General features: G+C 39.0%; 1 protein-coding gene across 1 annotated transcript in view; it reads right to left on the minus strand.

Moving 5' to 3' along the window:
- Positions 1–19,926, minus strand: part of cap2 (cyclase associated actin cytoskeleton regulatory protein 2) — a 35,714-nt gene that overhangs the window by 1,969 nt on the left and 13,819 nt on the right. Inside the window, exons 5-11 of the mRNA XM_041808299.1 lie at positions 14,837–14,980; positions 12,342–12,427; positions 9,397–9,502; positions 2,521–2,710; positions 2,070–2,233; positions 1,850–1,973; positions 1,693–1,775 (exon numbers count right to left, since the gene is read on the minus strand). Of these exons, the coding sequence (XP_041664233.1) occupies positions 1,693–1,775; positions 1,850–1,973; positions 2,070–2,233; positions 2,521–2,710; positions 9,397–9,502; positions 12,342–12,427; positions 14,837–14,980 (897 nt within the window). The remainder of the gene's footprint in view (positions 1–1,692; positions 1,776–1,849; positions 1,974–2,069; positions 2,234–2,520; positions 2,711–9,396; positions 9,503–12,341; positions 12,428–14,836; positions 14,981–19,926) is intronic.

Here is a 19,926-nt window from a genome sequence, read left to right on the forward strand (position 1 = left end):
TGTTTAGCCTAGCTTCCTCTGTTTGAAGGGGCCTTGCTCACTGAAATCATTGGAGGATAATACCATCGCAATCGACAAGTACCTTATACATCCCACCTTCAAAAATACAGAAATATCCCTTTCAAGGTCTTATATAGAAAAGCTGTTTTAATTATGGCGCTCCCTGTCAAGCGCATTTTATTTTGTTGATCTTGTCCTGTACATGTGTTGTAGTTTTTACTTTCCAGCTCTTATATTGCAGTCAGATTTGTCAGTTACTGTGAATATTTGCAGTGGAAAAGGCTTTTTCTCTGACACCTACCCTGTGGCAGCAGTTAAAATCATTTAAAAAAAACAAAAACAAAACCATATAGCAGGGGTCATCAACCACATTTGCGCAAGGGCCAGATTTAGTCTCGACAGAGACTCTGAGGGCTGGACTTTCAAATACACAAAAATTAAAAAAGTTTGGTCTGATTAAAATATTATTGTATAAGTATTTGTATTTCTTTTCAAAAGGCAGGAAATTTTTAAGTGTTACAGCGTGATCTATCCCTATTATCTATAATGCAGCAGGCCAAAAAAAGACAGACCGGCCCACAGAATTGTCCTGTCCCCTGAAAATCCCCAAAAATGGGCCCTCCCCAATTGTGATTAAGCACTAATAGTAATTAATTTGTGACACTTTTAACCCCTTTCATTTCTTCATTTGGCCATTTCTGCAACATTTTCTGCCCCTCAACTTATTTTTGATCGTTTTTGCCTCTTTTAAAACAATTTTTGCCACTTTTGCCCATTTTGACAACCTTTAACCCATTTTTGCAACTTTGCCAGGTTATTTTTGCCACTTTTAACTCATTTTTGATACCTTTTTGCCTCTTTAAAACAGTTTTTCTTTTCTCTAAACCCTTTTAATCTAATTTTCCTGCACATTTTTGCCCCTTTGTGCCCCTCTAGTATTCATCTTGCTACTTTTTAACCCTTTTTCATTACTCTTTTACACCATTTTTGTCACTAAGAACTCATTTTTTAAATCATTTTTGCCCCTTTTTTCTACCAATTTTTTGCCACATTTTAACCTCTTTTCCTGCACATTTTTGCCCCTTTGTTGCACTCTAGTATCCATCTTGCCACTTTTTAATACTTTTTCATTACTTTTTTGCAACATTTTTGCCACTGATAACTCATTTTTGATACCTTTTGGCCGTTTTCTTCCTCTTTAACCATTTTTCCCCACATTTTAACCTCTTTTCCTGCACATTTTTTCCCCTTCGTGTCAACTCAGGCCATTTTTGCAACATTTCTGCCAGTCTTAACCCATTGGGATAGATTTAACAGCTGTAGACATTTGAAGCCAAAAGACACTCCTAAAACCACAACATCTTTTTTTCCCCCTCCTTTTCTGAATTTAATGATCTTCTGGGGGCTGGAGAGAAAGCTTTGGGGGGCCTGATTTGGCCCTCGGGCTGCCAGTTGATGATCAGTGCCATATAGGAATAATAAATCTTAATGCTGATGATTTTGGTTTCCTTTTTTAAGTCAAAACAATAAAAGTGTGGCAGGTTTAGTAAGTTTCATAACCAGTTAAAAATGTGTCACAGGAGCTTTAAAATGTTTGTGAATCAGCTCAAAATGCATATTTCCAGCCTAAACTTCCTTAAAGTTGGTCCTTGGTTTAAAGTTAACATATAATTACTGTAAATGTTTCCTCACCTGTAACTGAATGCCCTTAGAGTTGATAATCTCCACAATCCCAACGACGTTCTCAAAAACCAAACCCAGCTTCTTACAGTTGTCTGAAAATCAAAGGGGACATCATCAGAAACGTAATCACACATGCAGATTTACATCTGTGTTCTAGGCTGATCACCTATGATGATGGAGTTGATTTTGCCCTTAATCTGAACGGTGGAGTTGTTACAGCTGAAGACGTAGACTACTTGTTTCAGCTCTGTCTCCTCGATCACCAGGTCGTGTTTCTGCTCAAAGTTTTCCTGCAGCAACAGAAATGATAAAAGATTTTAATGATAAACTGAAATACTACAGCATCCTTCTTTAAGAACAATCACCAAATGAAGCGTTACACGTACCACCCTCCATTTCTTCCCCTCCAGCTCCAGCAGAGGCGGTCTTTTCTGGGCAGATGCTCGTGGTGACTTTGCAGCTCCTTGGGACTTTTTTTTGACTGGTTTAGCTTGTGATCGCAGATTTGGGTTTTTATGGGTCTTATCAGCATCTGACACATGTTTTAGACCTACAGATGAGGATGAAATCATTAGCCCCCCTATGATAATTTATTGTTTTTCTGTGTTTTGGGTTTTTTTTCCCCCTTTTTTTGTTCATTTTCTATGTTAATCTTCTCTCACAACAGCAGAAAATGTGTAAAACTTTATTAAAGGGAAAAAGTAAATACAGTTGACTTAAAAAAGATGAGTTTACTATCCATTTACAGTATTCTACAATAGCTGAATAAAATTAGATGTTCACCAGTCTCCAGTGAAATTAAATTCTGCCTATCTTCAGGCCATGGAGTTAACCCACCTTTAGTGATGTCCATGCCCTGGTTGAGCTGGGCGAACAGCGCTGAGTGCTGAGCACCTGTACCGCCCACCTGAGGCTGAGAGTTATCATCAGTGAAGACAGGAGGAGGGCCGGGTGGAGGAGGAGGAGGGGGGCAGGGAGCACTGGGGGCAGTGGGGGGATCAAAAAGAGAAGGAGGGGCGATGGGGCCCTGAGGAGGAAAAAGTCAGATGTTGGATGAATTTATCATGAAAGGAAAGCACAAGAGTGACCAGTGTTTTAGGAAGTTAGATTGCCAGCAGGGGGAGTATTACACAAGAAATCTTAGGGCAATAAGAATGGCTGTAGACTTAAATCAATAGAGGAAAGGGTGTCAAAGCTTTCATTTTCTGTTCAGAGGGTATAGTTTGACAATGAGGAATAACTTTTACTATTTTTCAGCCTTAAAGTTACAATACATGCAGGTACATAAGGATCTAATGATGTTTTTATAATGTGTGTAGAATGTTAAATATTTTAACCCTACAGACCAGTATTCACGTGTCACAAAAACAAACATTCTGTCTTATTTTGCATACTTTGCTACATATTTACCAGAATATCATCCTGTCTTTTGTTGTGATACTGCAGTTAAATTTAAATAAAGTACCTTGGTTAAATAAAAAATAAAAATAATTTGTTGAATAGTATTGGCGTGCTTCCACCAGTTAGTACGGTTCAGTTTGGTCAGGTACGGTACACAGTTATTCGCTCTGACAAAAGTTTGGGTAAGGTACCAAAATAATCGAGTGGCATCCTTGTGTTTGAACCATGTGTACCTATCAGCTTCTAAAGGGTGGAAACAGACACACTGCTGGCTAACACCCCACCTGCCAAGTAATGCAAACAAGCACTGGAGCGTTTGATGGAAATGCATCGTTAGATTGTAGTGAGACAAATGTTTCGAGCATCTCTCATCATCCCTGAAATTTTCTGCTACAATGAAAAGCAGTTTCACTTATGAATGAACACATTTGCTGTATGAAGACCTGTCCAGCTGTCAAATGCTCAGGCCGGCCTATCAGAGGGTTAAACCGTCATTTTACATGCTCCTGCTGAGACTACTTGGCCTTTGACACCAGAGCACATGTGTGGCGAGCATCATAGCTGAACAATGTGGACCTGTTACACTAAACAGCTCAGCGCATACCATCGGATTAGAGGCGTGTGTGTGTGACTGCGTCTTTGTGTTAACGCCTGCTTCTATGAATGGGTGTACACAAACATGCCTGTTGATGATTTTTCTGTCCATTTTCAGATTTTGTTTTTTGCTATTTGGTCATTGTTGTGCATTTTCATGAGCCAACAAAAATTACTAATATTGAGACAATTCTTTTATCATTTTAATGAATTTTATTCTAAATTAAATTGTTAATTATATACAAGAAAAACTGACACACATTTTCTACTCCTCTAAAGTAAATCTGAAAAATGATATCATTTTTTCAATTTACTAAAATAAATTAATTTTAACACATACAGAATCCCACTGTATTAGCATGAGATATTTTTTCTAAATTCATTGTATCACTATCGAATTACAAGGTTTTTGTGAAAAAGAAACTTAATATGCTCTGTGTTTCTGAATTCATTACCTCAAAATACCAGAATAAGCTCACATACAGGTACCATTTACTGTTAAATTTGTTCAAGAAATCAAGCATGGTCAATATAATTTGCCTTTCTGACAAAAAAAAAAATCCTCTTAAATGTGAAAGTGACAACAGATTCCTAAAAAGTGATGTCAATTAAAAAAAATATGTAATGTAAAATAAGTGACTGCATAAATATTCACCCCCTTCAAAGTGACTCACCTAATTAAACAGGCAATTTGTGCTAGTAGTCTCACATTTTTTTTTTTTTTTGCACTTTAAGCAGCACATAGGCCTCCCTTTTATTACATATTTAATCTTTAAACCAACGGTTATTGTAGAAAATAGTCTCACAATTAATGAAATGGGGATCATCTGAATGCAGTGAATTTGTCTCAAGTGATTGTAGTATAAATACAGCTGTATCTGGAAGGTCCAGTCACTGGTTAATCAGTATTCCTGGCTACCATTACACCATGAAGACAAAAGAACACTCCAAGAAACTCAGAGAAAATTGTACTGAAAATTATAAGTCAGGGGATGGATACAAAAATATTTCCAAGGCGCTAAACATCCACCAGAGTTCAATTAAATCCATCACCAAGAAATGGGAGGAATATGGCACATGTGTAAATCTGCTGTCCTCAGGCTGTCCTCACAAACTGAGTGAGGGTGCAAGAAGGAGACCAGTGAGAGAGGCCACCAAGACACTTATGACTACTCTGAAGGAGTTACAAGCTTCAGCAGCTGAGATGAGAGAGACTTTGCATACAACAACTGTAGGCCAAGTTCTTTACCAGTCAAAGCTTTATGGGAAAGTGATGAAGAGAAAGCCACTGTTGAAGAAAACTCAGATTAAATCTAGACAAGATTTCACCAAAAGGCATGTGGGAGACTCCATGGTCAAGTGGAAGAAAGTGTGAAGCAAAGTGGTGGCAGCATCATGCTGTGGGGATGCTTCTCAGTAGCTGGCCCTTGAAGGGTTGTAAAGGTAGAGGGTAAAATGAATGCAGCAAAATATAGGAAAATCCTGGAGGACAATTTTATTCAGTCTGCAGGAGAACTTCGGCTTAGGAGAAGATTTATTTTTTAGCAAGACAATGACCTGAAGCATACAGAGAAAGCTCCACAGAAATGTTTTAAAGACAACAAGGTGAATGTTCTGGAGTGGCCGAGTCAAAGCCCAGACATCAGTCCAATAGAGAATTAGTGGCTGGACTTAAAAAGGGCTGTTCATGCCTGATCCCTGTGCAACCTGAAAGAGCTTGAGCAGTTTAGCAAAGAAGAAATGGAGTAAAATTGCTGAGTCCAGATGTGCAAGCCTGATTAAGGCCTATCCACACAGGCTCAGTGCTGCGATTACAGCCAAAGGTGACTCTACTAAATACTGACTTGAAGGGGGTGAATATTTATGCAGTCACTTACTTGACATTACATATTTGTATTTAATTGACTTTTCTATTTTCACTTTGATGTTAAAAGTTTTTTGTTTTTTCGATCAAATCAATAAAAAAGTAAAACATCCAAGGGGGTAAATACTTTTTACAGGCACTGTCTGTCCTTAGTTTTGGTTTGGAAAGAACATTTTCAAACTGTTTTTCTCAAACCAAAGCAATGCTTCTCTGCTCTGAGGAGGATTAAGACTATTCCTGCAGACACAGAGCATTTCCACCTCTTAAAAAACGGAATAAGCTCTTTTGCCCATGCAGAATTCTACGTTTTAGTTGCTTATGTGTGTGTTAGTTTGTAAAGCCTTCTCCATATGTCGTACATCTCAGAGTCTGAGCGTGTCACTAAACCCCGACATGAGCAGCAGATGACGGCTGTGCTGAAGGGGGACCAGCCCTGTGGTTTAGGTTACGGCCCAGGCTGTGTCTGTGTGTACACAGACTCTTTGTGGGGTTTCCTCTGTGAAGAAAACCTTCATTCAAGTAAACCCTGAGGACCACCTGTCAGTGCCACACACTCCTCGCCTTGTATACACACTTTAGCTCTGTCGTCCGACAGCAGGGACAACAGCTGATACACACAGCCGCTCCAGGATCTGAAGTTCCTTTCTGCAGGAAAACACCCGTGTATGCAGAGTTTCTGAACATTAACTTAAGCTAAGCTTTAAAGCTGATGACCTGAGGTTAAAGGAGAAGCTTATCCTCCACAACTGATCTAATTTATTTATTTTTTCAGAGACTAGATAGTAAAACACAACAGTCATACCTAGTATTTAATGTATTATGATATCAGTTTTAAAACAACGCAATGTTATCTTACTGATCAGTCACACTGAAAACTACCAAAACTTTGTACCAAGACTTTGTCTTTTTATCAAAATGGGTATACAGGAGAAGAATCAGTATAAAATCACATGTAAACGCCAGCTCATTGTCTAAAATTCAGGAAACATTGGCAACATGTCACCGCTGAGGCAATGCAGCTAATTTGTGTAATTTATATAGTGAGTAGGAGTTTATTTGTGATGTTTTTGAAAATAAAAACAGAAATTACCCGCGTTAGGTGCCTAGGACTTCACTTATTTGGAAGGGTCTGGGTGCAGACAGCCACTCACACAGACTGTACATCTGAGATGCTCTATATCGCAAAAGAGAAATACATACTAAACCTTTCTAGATAAAAATGGATTAAACTTTAGTTTAGGATTAGGAGACCAAATAGTTAAAAACCCGACCTTATAAACAAAACAAAACGTTTCATAAAGATGAGTAAACAGTCCAATTACAGGAAAAAAGCTCATCCTCCATAAAAACATTTTTACACAGTAAGCTTAGCAGACATAGCTCTGTTAGTTGCATGAGCTACGTCAGTAATGTAGCTATGTAGCAAACGTAGCAAAAGCTAAGCTAAAAAAGCAACTACATAAAGTATGTAGCTATGTTCTCTAGCTACATTAGCTTTAGCTATGTTTGCTAAAGCTCACATTGCTAAAGCTTATTTGGCTACAATGGCTTATTTAGTAAGATAAATTAAATAGCTATTTTAGCATTAGCTAAAGCTAACAAAGCTAACGCAGCTACTGTTTGTGTAACCACTTCTAAAACAGGTCTATATACAATTAAATCCCAGATTAGACCCCTGATCTTTTTCCGTTTTATTTATGAACAGCTGTTTATTCTGTAATGTTTATATTGTGGTTATTTCATTAATGTAACTGCCAGACTTTGTTTATGAATAAAGTTGGATTTAAAACGAATCTAAAACTGGTACTAACACTGGCAAATTATGGCACTTCTGTTCTGAGGTATACGGCGGCTCAAACGAACAGTCTGTGAGAATGGCCCTTAGAGATGCACGGTCTGTGGCTAGACTGTATTGTGGCTTATTTTATTCATTGTCAAATGGAGACATTTCAGTGTGAAAATTATACATATTATGCATTTGAATTAAGCAAAGTTAGGCTTTAAAGCATGATTGTATTCATGTTAAAAGAGCCACACTCACTGTTTCCAAAACTATTATGTGCTAGGCTAAGCTATGTTTGTTCATAGCGTATACTGTACTGTTTGCAAGCTAGCGCTCTAGCTAATGTTAGCATCCACTAGCTAGCTTACATGTTATCAACAACAGCAAACCATTTCAATCTAGAAAAACCCTTTAAGACAAAATAAGTTTGTTTTATTGAAGCGAAAAATGTTAACATGTTTGAGCTGTTTATGACTACGCCAAGAAAAGTGCAAAAGTAAAAATAAAACAAAAATTTAATGCTGCTGTTGCATCCATGAAGTAGTGAGATGTTTTGGCAAAAAATAAAAAAAGGTTTAAAAATCTCACAGTGAAATGGCAGCAGGCAGGAATCAAAAAACATCGGTCTACAGTCTGGATGATTGGAGTCACACAACGCTCATGTATGGTCTGTTTCCACTGGTTTAGTCCAGTTTTGTCATGGTTTAGCACCTTTAAACTCTGATTTTGCCCATGTTGTGATTGGAAAGCCGTCTCTTTTGAGAGATCCAGATCATTCGGCTCAACTTGGTCACTTACTGCACAAGTTTTATTTAGTTGACGGTCCATCATCATCTTAATTAAATGCATGTTTGTTACAAAATGATGTTTTTTTTTAATGTTGAAAGGGGTTTAGCTAGCCTCTTAGCTCAGAACTCAACTCCTCAAGACTCTGGTCTTCCTTCATCTGGACAGACCACGCTAGACGCTAGGAGGTCTGCAGGAGTCATTTGTGATATTGATCTCCTCCCACCACGTAAATCACTTTAAACATGTTTTGTAAAGTGTAGGGATCATACTAAGTATATGCATGATGAAAACTGCAGCATTCAGGTCCATTTAGAGTTCCAGAGTTCTTCCTTTCCCCTGTTCCCTTTCATTCCTAACAGCTGTCCCCTACTTCCTGACCCCGATCAAGCAGTCAGGATCATGTAATTGCAAACATCCTACATTGATTTACAGAACACTAACAGAAGTACGCGATTTTAGACACACTCTGTGCCTTTCATTCTGTGGTTCTGTAGAAACATGCTAGATGCAAAAATCCAAGATGGAGGGTCCATGGAGGGAATCCTCCATATAAAAGGCTTTTTTAAAGTTAATACAAGAAAAACAATTTTATATGATCAGATGATTTGACTCTTATTCAGATAGGCCTACTTATAAATATTATGTTTCATTTTTGCCAAAAAATTACACACTGCATCTTAAATTATAAGCCAACTGGCATGTTTCCCAACATTTACTACAGGTAAAAAGGCATCTTAACACAACTTTTATTAGTCTTTGATGCCAGAATGTCTCTGTTAACATCCAGTCAGAGCGTAAAAAGAGAAACCCTTCAAGCTTAACAGGAAAGAGTTAGGGATGTATTAGAGGGTTTGGTTGCGGGCCATCATAATCTCTGGGATCTATTGAGTGTGAGTGCTGGAGTCTCCGAGCAGACATCCATAAACAGAAGTGTGTGTGGGAGTGTCAGAGGTTTTGTAAGCTCCCTGGGGAACCCGTCGAGTGCAGCAAGTGGAAGGGAGCTCATTCATTCATTCATGCTCTCTGCAGAGGTTTATGTAACCGGCTGGGCCATAACTAAAAATGGAAATGTACGCAAAAAGTAGCAGTTAATTTGAGCTCTGCTGTAAAAATATCAGGGCCTGTGAATGGAAACTGAAGGAAAACAAAGCTGAGATAATAAACATGTTGTTCTAGGAGTCGTTTCTTCTTCTGTGTTGTGCACTTTGTGGAGGAGAAGAAGAGCTGGATGGAAGTTTTAATGGAGGTTTGTGTAATGACTGATGATCAATGCTGAACTCACAGTCTTGCTCCACACCAGCCCTGTGGTGTGGTGCTGTTTGATGAAGGACTGCATTTCTGTCCAGATGGATAGGTAGGCCCGCACCCAGTCTACATGACGCCTGTCACTGGGAGAGAGGATGACATAGACATGATGGTTATAAGAGATGGGGGCAGAGTTAGCAGTACGTACATCATAAACCACAGAGGTTAAACAATGCTGACACTTCTTTATAAGTGTTTAACACTGAATTCAAAATAGTTTTGTACAAGCTTACATTATGTTTGATTACACCCCTAGAATTCCAGGTAAAATCAGTCAAAAATGCCTATCAAAGTAAACCCAGATCAAATTGAATGCTGTGTTTAAACCATTTGGAGTAAAAGCACAAACCAGGTGTCTTAAGAGAGGTAACATACTGAAGTTTCCTCACAGATTCTCTGACTCCCTGAAGGTGCTACTGTTGAGTAATACAACAACAAACAAAATATTTATTTAAATCTGAATTCGTATAGTGAAACAGAGGCCTGCAGATACTGTAGCTGGGAGGGATTATCTACAAAACATAAGCATGACGCCTTAGCTAGTTAAGATTCAAAGTTGATAACGATAGAAAAGAAAATGAGGATTTTACACCTGTTAGTCTGAGGAAAAGTCCAGGCCTTTCCAAACTAGAGATTCCTAATAATTGCCCAGAAAATAAAACATTACAGCAAATACACTATATGACTGAGACAACAAAACAACAGTCCATGGATCTTTATGACTACAACTATGTTTTTGGATTGTAAATTTGACTGGCTTTAGATTGTAGGAACTCTTTCTGATGCAGCAGGACTATTTTTGATGTGATATTATGATCAGGAGAGCGTCTAATGGTGGCCCGTGTCACCCTTATTCTTGTTTGTTAGTAGACTCACAAATGCATTCATTGTGGTTGCCGGTGTGGTTTTACTCTGGAATGGTTTACATGGTCAGAATCCTGAGGAGCAGAGCTTTCTGGCGGTATATAACATGTTAAATTTACATTTTGTAAATAACTTAATAGTAAAAATTTAAAAAAGCAGCTGGCCTGCTGGATGGTCCTTGGATTTGAATTTCTACAGGATTAACAAATCAATTAGCAATGACTGACCATGATAGGCAGAAAAAAATAGTATTTTTAGTACATTTGAGTTATGCAATCTGTCCCACTTTATTGAATCAGGCCTGATGTTCTAAACATTGTCTCTTTAAATATGTTATGTGGATAAGAGTCAGAGTGCTGGATTTCCTTTTTTGGTAACACAAAAGAAAACACATCAATGCCTCTGTTACTCTATCCAGGATATCTAATCTGTCCAGTTTGTCGATTATCAACAAAAATAATATTTTTCTTTTTCCTTATAAATCTCAAATTCCGGCTTTTACCTTGTAGATTAGGATTTTTCATGAAGTGCAACCTTAGTTCATTATTGACTTTATGTAAAACATCATAGCATCTTTAGTGAATAACGTCAGAGCTCCATTTTTTAAAATCAATCACTTACAATCTGCATATGTACAGTTGAATTATTGTTATTAATGATTTCTGTAAGGTAAGAAAGCCCTGAAAAGATATGCATCCATGTGTTTGGCTCTGTTTTCCTGTGATAACTAAATTCTGCTTATTTTTCTCTTGAATTGTCGATGTCTTGATATTTATATAATAATGCCGACTCTCCTGTGATAAGGAGTTTATTAAAACCCTGCTCTTACCTCAAGATAATGATAGATGAGAAATCAATAAAGAAACTGAAATGTACTTATTTTGTAAGAAAGCAGTACAAATGGATAAATGGATATACACAATATGGACAAAAGTATTCAGACATGTGACCATTACACCAACAGGGACCGTAATGACATTTTTTTCAAATCCATGTACTTTAATACAGAGTTGTCCCCCTTTTGCAGCTATTAAAGCCTCCACTCTTCTTGGAAAGCTTTCCACAAGATTTTGGAGTGTTTCTGTGGGAATTTGTGCCCATTCATCCTGGAGAGCATTTATGAGGTCAGGCAATGATGTTGGGCAAGAAGGCCTTGCTTGCAATCTCCATTCGAGTTTGTCCCAAAGTTGCTAGATGGGGTTGAGGTCAGGGCTCTGTGCAGGCCAGTCAAGTTCTTCCACACTGAACCCATGAAACCATGCCTTTATAGTCCTTCTTTATGCACTGGGGCACAGTCATGTTGGAATAGAAAGGGCCTTCCCCAGACTGTTGCCCCACAGTTGGAAGCATAGCATTGTCCATAATGTCTTGGCATTCTGAAGCATTAAGATTGGCCTCCACTGGAGATAAGAGGCCTAGCCCAACCCCTGTAAAGTAGCCCTATACCATTATCAGTTCAGGTATGGAAGCATATGCCAGTGTGGCATGTCACCACATCAACCTTGGTCCTGTACTGCTCTGGCCTCCTGATGGCCATTGTCCAGGCTTGTTTCAGGTCCATGCCTCATCTCTCCAGGTATAGGGTTAGGGTTAGGGTGAGCTGGATCAGGCCTGGGAAAGTGTGCCAGGTGCCTGTAAAAGTGCAGCTGCTGCCTCTATATCCAGCAACTGATCCTTCCCACCCTCACTCTCCTGAGCAAGTCAGCATTAGATATACGGTCTAACAAAGTTAACCAAAGGTGCACCGAAGAGAAGCGGCCAGACAAATTACAAAAAAGCATAAATGTCTTCATCCATTGCTACGGAAGCCATAAGGGAACATATCTAAGTTCTATTTAACTAACAGTGTAGTTATCCGGTGATAACATTAATTTTTTTGAGCTTATGAGAAGACAACTGAATTTAACTCATCATCAATCACAGGAAAAGTGAGTTAATTATACGTAGTGATGCACTGAGCCAACGGATGAAAACAGCTGTTATCTTCATTCTTAACTCCCTGCAGTGACACTGACATCCATTATAATGTGATTAATTAAGGAGATAGCCGGTACTTACATGTCCTTGTAGTCTTTCAACACTCTGTTGGTGTAGAAAGTGGCAGCATCATTCATCTCCTTCACATACGGACCAGGCTTCTGACTCTAAAAGACATTTAAAAATATAATCAGAAACATTTATCTCACTGACAGCAGGACAGAAACACTGTGAAGCCCAAACTTTGTTACTCAGACTTTTCCCCTATCAGATGATTTATCTTCATATGAGAGTAAAAGCAGACGAGCTGACTGTGGCACTTTGTACTTGAACATGTGTGATTAGTCCTGAGGAGGAAAGCGCTCTCCTGACAGCGACAGACACAGAGCAGGGACACAGGCGAGGTTTTTCTTTAGGTACTGAAGTGGAAAAGCTTTGATCGTAATCTAAATGAAATCATTCTGTAACTCAGAAGACGACGGGAAACAGAGACTGATGGGAGGACAGATAGACGGACAATGAAACACGGTGGTCTATGATTAGTTATACCCATCTGTCTGTAAGACGCGCTAAGGTAGTTTAAGTGGTAAGTTTAATTACACTCAAGGCTTTGGGTTGAGTCTTGGAAAATGTTGTCATCCTAAGTATTTTCTAGAAGTAGTCAATGAAGAAACAGGATTGGGTTTGGCTTTAAGACATGTTGTACTTCAGTGTAAACCTATTTTTAGTGTTTCTCAGAGAGCTCTGTTCATGGTTTCTCTTCTGCTGCCAGATTTGACCGTTGATCACAAAAGTTGTCTGATTTGTACTTTATTTTCACTACAGGTTACCTAGATGTTCTTCCACTCATAATTTTAAAGCTCTTGTATGGTATTTGGGGGTTTGATGATTTTGGCCATCCTTCTGGAAAAAGCAGGTTATCTCTCTGCTGATCTTGTTGTGTTCATGTGTAGACATTTTTTTAGTTTTTTTAAGGCCTGAGCACAGAGGGTGCAAAGGACCCTGTCAAAGTCCTTAGGATAATATACTTTCTTTTCTGTGAGTTTTTCCAAATTTGAAGGTCTTAACAAATCTGAAAAGTCTTTCTTCCATGTGTGATAATTTCCATCTTATTCAACAAACTGCTCACTGTCCAGTTTCTGCTCAGCTGTGTCACTCTTTTGATAAGATCTTTTATTCACCATGTGGAGTTAGCACTACTGCTGGCTGTCAGTGCTGTAGTGGAGCTCTCAGCCTGCAGGGATAGTTGTGAAGTACAGACACACAGATCACGAGTCACCAACCTCTGCTAGTCACTCGTTTTCTGTAAAGATACTGTATGTAGAATTTCTGCATTAAATTATCTCGATTTTAAAAGTGACCTTTCATAGATATATATATATATATTTATATATATACACTCACTGGCCACTTTATTAGGTACACCTTGCTAGTACTGGGTTGGACCCCCTTATGGAACGTTTAAAACCTAAGAAGTACAACGTACAGCCTTAGCCCATTGCTAGTGGTGACCCACTCTAGTTGGTTCTCATATAAAAGGCAGAATGCAGAGTACATAGAAATAGAGAGTTATTACAATGAGCCAAATCAGACAGTGCTGTGACATAATGATAAGTTATATGATTTTCTTCACCTCAGTGTGGAGTACCAGCATGAAGGCGCCACCCATACACAGTCAATGATACCCTTGTATCACTGACCGTGGAATCAGTCCGAGGTTGTGCATGCGCTCTAGCACACATGTACATTCTGGGATTACTTCCAGCATGACCAGGAAGTACTTTTTCACTGCATTTCTCCCTGATCATGAGGATTTTACAGAAAAACAAACATAACTTTTTGCTAAGTAAATACATCTTATGAAGTGACATTTATTTGTTAAACAGAGAGCTCAATTCAAAATAAGCAGTAACCAGTGGAGCTGGGCAGTGCTGGTCTGTACTCATCATTTTGCGTTACTGTTTTGATTAAGTGCCCCCTGGTGGCAGGATTTTACATACTGTGTGTTTAGGTCTCTTCATTCAAACTAGCACTCCAAAAGGCTTACTTACTTAACAGTATAACGCTGTTTTCCTAGAATGAAGGATCCCCAATTCCAAAAAAGTTGGGATTTCATGTAAAATTTGAATAACAAACAAATATGGTGAAATGCAAATCATGTTCAAACTATATTAAGTTGAATATACACATTCTGAATTTGCAACATGTTCCAAAAATGTTGGAAAAAAGGCATGTTTACCACTGTGTTACATCACCTTTTCTTCTAACAATGGTGTAAGAGCCAGGGGACTGAAGACACTAACTGTTGAAATATTTTTTAAAAAATCTGTTTTTTCAGAGTGCTGGAAAACGTTTTAATTCTTTATAACGTGGCAGCAGACATTAAAAACAATAACAATGAAGTACCTATTTATCCTGCTGATTGTGTTGTTAGCTGTTGTAGCTTATGAAGAGAAATCAGTCATAATTCAAGTCTGTTAAAAACTCCTCACAGGAGCTTTACATCAGTGCTCTTGAGCGAAGTTCTTCTGTTTGTCACTGAGTTTTTAAAAGTGTTTTATTTTATTCCTCCTTACCACAGCCACCCAGCCCAGGGCGGGGATGCTCTCACTGACAGCCGACAGGTGGTTGAAGAGGCTGCTGCCACGGTTTCGTTCTCTGAAGTTCTGGATCTCCTGGATGTGATCTGAAATTGGCTTCAGGAGGTCATGCAGCTCTGTCTGCAGAAGAAGAAGAAGAGGAGATGTTACTATGACAGCATAAGTATGCAAAGATTAACCATCTTTCACACACAAAATGTATTTAAAAATTTAAAAAACATGGTTACAGCTGGAAAACATCCTTGAAAAAAAACACCATAGCATTGTTTTTCACTCGCAGAAATCTCTACATTATCTATTTTACAACCCCTGTGATGTCTCCCTGCCCACCCGTAGCAAGCCTCTTTTAGTTGCCAAGTCAGTCATTCCTAAACTAGGCTAAAGGACGGTTACTAATTTTATAAGCCAGAGCCTTTTTCCATCAGAGGATCCAGATCTCAGCTCCAGTGAAGCTCCTCTCCCAGCTCTCAGCTCCCCTCGCTCCCCCTCATCGCTCCGTTCCTGCAAGCATTCCTGTGTTCATGGGGAGATCCCTCAGGCCTTGTAAGGCATCCCGCTCCTCCAGTGTTTACAGTTTACCTAGCATGCTTCTGCACACACCACGAATAGGGAACACAATGTCGCTGTTGCAGCTATCTCCCCTCTGATCTGCGGTAATACTGCTGATATGTGAAACATTTACTGTTAATCATCTATGAAAAATTGTTTCCTTATGAAGAACTCGCTGCAGAGCATTACTGAAGAAAGATGATTGATGATGTGTTAAAACGAGCCAGTATATCTGCACAGAAAACATCAGATAATCTAAATTAAATAAACATGCATATGAGGATCTGTTTATGGCTGCTTCTGTAATTTTGATGCTTGCGTGCAGAGGAGAAATAGAAACAAATTCTTCTCTCAATCAGATGCACATGATCTTCAAGAGCTGAGATAGACGCTCCTTTTTCTGTTCCTTTGGCTTCCCATTAAATCCAGCTAATATCTGGGAGTGAGCAGCTTCAGGCAACACATCTCTCCTGTCCAAAACTAATGTTTTATTTCAAACAGGGATGAACTGCATTTACTGAGTAGAAAGGGGTAATATAAGCGGTAAAGAGTAAAACATATGAGGTGATTTTTCTGTTACTCTTTCCCCTGCAATCCCTAACTATTCTGCCAGTTTTCTTTTATAACTCCTCTTGAAACTTTGTGATTCTTTTTGTCTATTAATCTTTAAAAAGAAATTGGGAAAATTGTGGATTCTTACAGCAAAAATGTAAAACTCGAAGTTCCTTAGCAGTAAAACTGTTCAGTATTTCAGGAACCTTTTCAATCCACACACTAGTAATACTACACAACAACCACACATCATCCTCTGACTGAAGTCATTAGCCTACTTCTGAGTCTTTGCTTAAATTAAAATGTGGACTCCCCTCACTCATTCCTGCTGCACAGTGAGGAGAGAGACAGATATTTGGACTAACACAGAAATCATTCACAGACAAACAGTCTAGTTGTGTTTTGCGTGAACACTTTGAGGCAAAAGTGGTGGATAGCACTTTATACTCTGCAGAGCTGTGGCATGGGGTTATCTTTACATTTCTTCAAAACAACACATGATTGCATCACAAGACAACTTTAGAAAAACATAGACAAAGATAAAACACAACCGTTAGATCACACCTGTGGCACTGTTTCAATCACTAAGGTCCTGCAAGAACTTCACTTCAGTGATGTTCACATACACCAGATGGACAAAAGTGTTTGTCCACACTTGTTAATTCCAAGAAGAGAGGAGGCTGTTATAGCTGCCAAAGTGGGGCCAATTCCACCTGTTGGTGTTATTATCATGTGGCTGAATACTTTTGTCTAGTGTATTTGGACTGATGCAGTGTGAGAGAGGAAGAAAAAAAGGGGTGTACAGATGTTGTCTTCATCAGGGGCATCAAGAAACAGATTACAAACATAGTCTACCAATGTGAAGGTACAACAAGGTAAATATGACTATTTTTCATTTATTTTTAATATCAGTGCATGTGTGTTGGATCAGTAGCATTTGTTTTAGCGTCCTGGCTAAGAGTTACTTAATTTTGGAGCTGAAAAGTGTGTCAGACTATTATTGGAATTATTTATTTGTGCCACTTTATAAGCCTTCCTGTCCCCTTATGGCAATATTTTCACTTTTGTTCAATTTTAACCAATTTCATTGTTTTCATTGATTGATTGATTCATATATCCAATTTTTGCCACTTTTAACACATTTTTGCTACTTTTAACGAATTTTGCTTATTATAAAATACCATTTCACTATCTTTCCACCGATTTCTCTCCCTTTTGACATATTTTTCCTCTTTAAACCCATATTTCCTCCTTTTAAATCCCATTTCACCACCTTTTCCTCCAGAATCTTCCACTTTTACCTATTTTTGTATCTTCAAACCTATTTTTGCCACATTTTAATTTCATTTAAATTCATGCCCCCTAATTTTAACCATATTTCTCTATTTGTTTTGAGACTTTTGACCCATTTTGCCACTTCTCACCAATTTTGTGTCTCTGTTATCCAATTTGAGCCACTTTTAACCCCATTTCTGCTACTTTTTTAATCCCATCTCACCACCTATCTTCCTATTTTTGGCCACCTTAACTTCTTTTAATTCATTTTTAGAGATAGGTAAAATTTTTGAGAAGGCTATATATTATGGGACAAAAATCAATAAAAAAATATATATGTTGCTTTGCTACGGGTGGTTTTTATTCAGGTAAATAGTATATATGGTTATCATAGCTTAACTTTACAATGGATCATGATTTTGCTGACCTCCATGGGCCCCCAGTTTGGTGGTGCCCCAGAATGCGCCCCCTTATGGGTGGCCTTGGACGAGACCTCTATTCTCTAAATTCTCCACATGCAAGATATGCATCCACATGCGACGTGGCGCTCATGCGGGCAGTCTGAAAACGGCCAAGACGTCAAACTGTTAGACAGCTTGTGGTATATCTACTTTGGATGTTTATGAAATTGTAGCTAATAATCAAATCTACAAAAGCAGCAACTGTATGAAGTTGCGGCTCATGGGGACAGGATGAAGAAGTAGGTAGGCATGTCTTATCTCTCCCTCCTCCCAGCACTGTCCTTGACATTTTCAAGGCATTCTCTGAAATATCATGGTAGATACACCTCAGCCAAAACTCTGCAGTTTAGTAACTTTTCTTTTCTCCTTCAGGATGACAATACTGCAGTAGAACTCCTACTGTGCAGACTCTGTCTCCAAAATACATCACCAACATAACAATAAATACTGGTGGCGGGGTGTACATATTTTGATTTAATTTTTCTTCAATGGGAGGAGTTGGAGACTCTTCATCCATCTTTCTATACATCCAGTGGTCCATGCATAAACTGTATAGAGGGAAAAGTGATTTTCTAAGCTGCTAGTGTTGTTGCTAATTTTTGAGCTAGCTTGCTCAAGTTCTGGGGTTAGCCTCATATTAAGTGTCAGATAAGCAGAGTATCCTCAGGGAAGGGATTACAGACTGTAAAGTGGATGCAGACAGAAAGAGAACTAGCCGACAAAAGGCTCCAAACGTCGGCTCACATTATTTGATGGGCAGCGAATGAGCTCACAGTGTTACAATAGCAAAGCGTCGGAGCCTTGACTTCCTATACAAGCAGCGGATCAAAGGAAGAGAGAGGAGGGCGACAGCAGCAGAGCAGCTGTACCGGGGTTTAAAGGTCTGCAGTGTGTGTGAACCAGCTACAAGGACAAAATCACACACACTCACTACTGTACGTTAAGTTTACAGGCCAACCTGAGGTCACTTAGAGAGAGAGAGACTGAGTTTCTTTGGCTCTCTTTGTCTCACACTTTATCTCACTCTCTCTTTCACACAGTCTGACACACACACACCAACAACAGGCTCAAATATAGAACATGCCCATAAAAAGTCAGGGAGTAAAACAGAGCCGGGCTGCAGAGGAAGACCAGAAGTTTGTAGCTATCAGGGCCATGGCTGCTCAGAGTCACACGCACTTTTCCTCTTCTTCCTCATCTGTTTGGAGCGCTGACATGGATATAAATGAGAGATATGAATAAATGTGTTTGTGAACATTTCTTAGGAGAGAATTTGAACTAGTTTGCATGTGCAGAGAAGGATTATGGGTAATGTTGTCCCAATCTTATCCAGCAAACATGGTCTAATGTTAATAATGGGTTGTTTGCAATCACAGGATCCCAAATGTCTCTTGGAGGTCGGGAAATGGTGGAAAGTTAGTACTTAACAGCTCTAAATGGACCTGTACCCTGGAATTATCATCAGAAAATTTCCACATACATTGAGTACAATCCCTACTCTTTACAAAAAAGGGATTTTTTTTTTTTACCACAGTTTAACTGATTTACCTGGCATGGAGGTCAATATTACGAATACTCAGTCCGGCGGACCTAGAGCTGTCATCTATCCAGATGAAGGGAGGCCAGAGTCTAGAGGAGTCTAGGACTGAGCTTAGAGCCTAGCTGACCCCCTTGCTGCAGTCTGTTTCTCTTCTCATCCAGGACTTGAGGAGCAGCTGTAGCCGGCCTGCCAATCAGTTGTGTGTAAAACTGCCCTTGTGTGCTTTGTTTAACATCCTTATCAAAATAACGGTCCTTGTACCAAGATCTAATAAGGTAGCAATGCAAAAAAGGGAATCTTGTGGAACAGTCTCTGATAAAGTAGTCTTTAGTAGTAGTTCAGTGTAGTTTTAACACTGTGTCAATCTGAGATGTTTTAGGGCTCTTACTGAGGGGATGGCTTAAAGCAGCTGACGAATCAGATGCGCTGACTTCTCTTGTCAGCTGTCATCTGGATAGGGAAGTGTGATGAAGTTTTCAAACTAATTGCTGTGAAGTTGTGAGGAGATTGTGGTCAGAGGCAAAAGTCATGGGCTTGTGTTTATGGCCAAGAGCCTGTGCATTATATATAACACAGCTCTGTATTTAAATGTAACACACTTCTGACTAATTTGCTTGCATTAATGCTGATGTGATACACTCCTGCTGCCGCTGTCAAAGCTTTACCTCCTCCACCCAGCCTCCTCCTTT

The sequence above is a fragment of the Cheilinus undulatus genome, linkage group 16, assembly GCF_018320785.1.
Source record: "Cheilinus undulatus linkage group 16, ASM1832078v1, whole genome shotgun sequence".
NCBI lineage: Eukaryota > Metazoa > Chordata > Actinopteri > Labriformes > Labridae > Cheilinus > Cheilinus undulatus.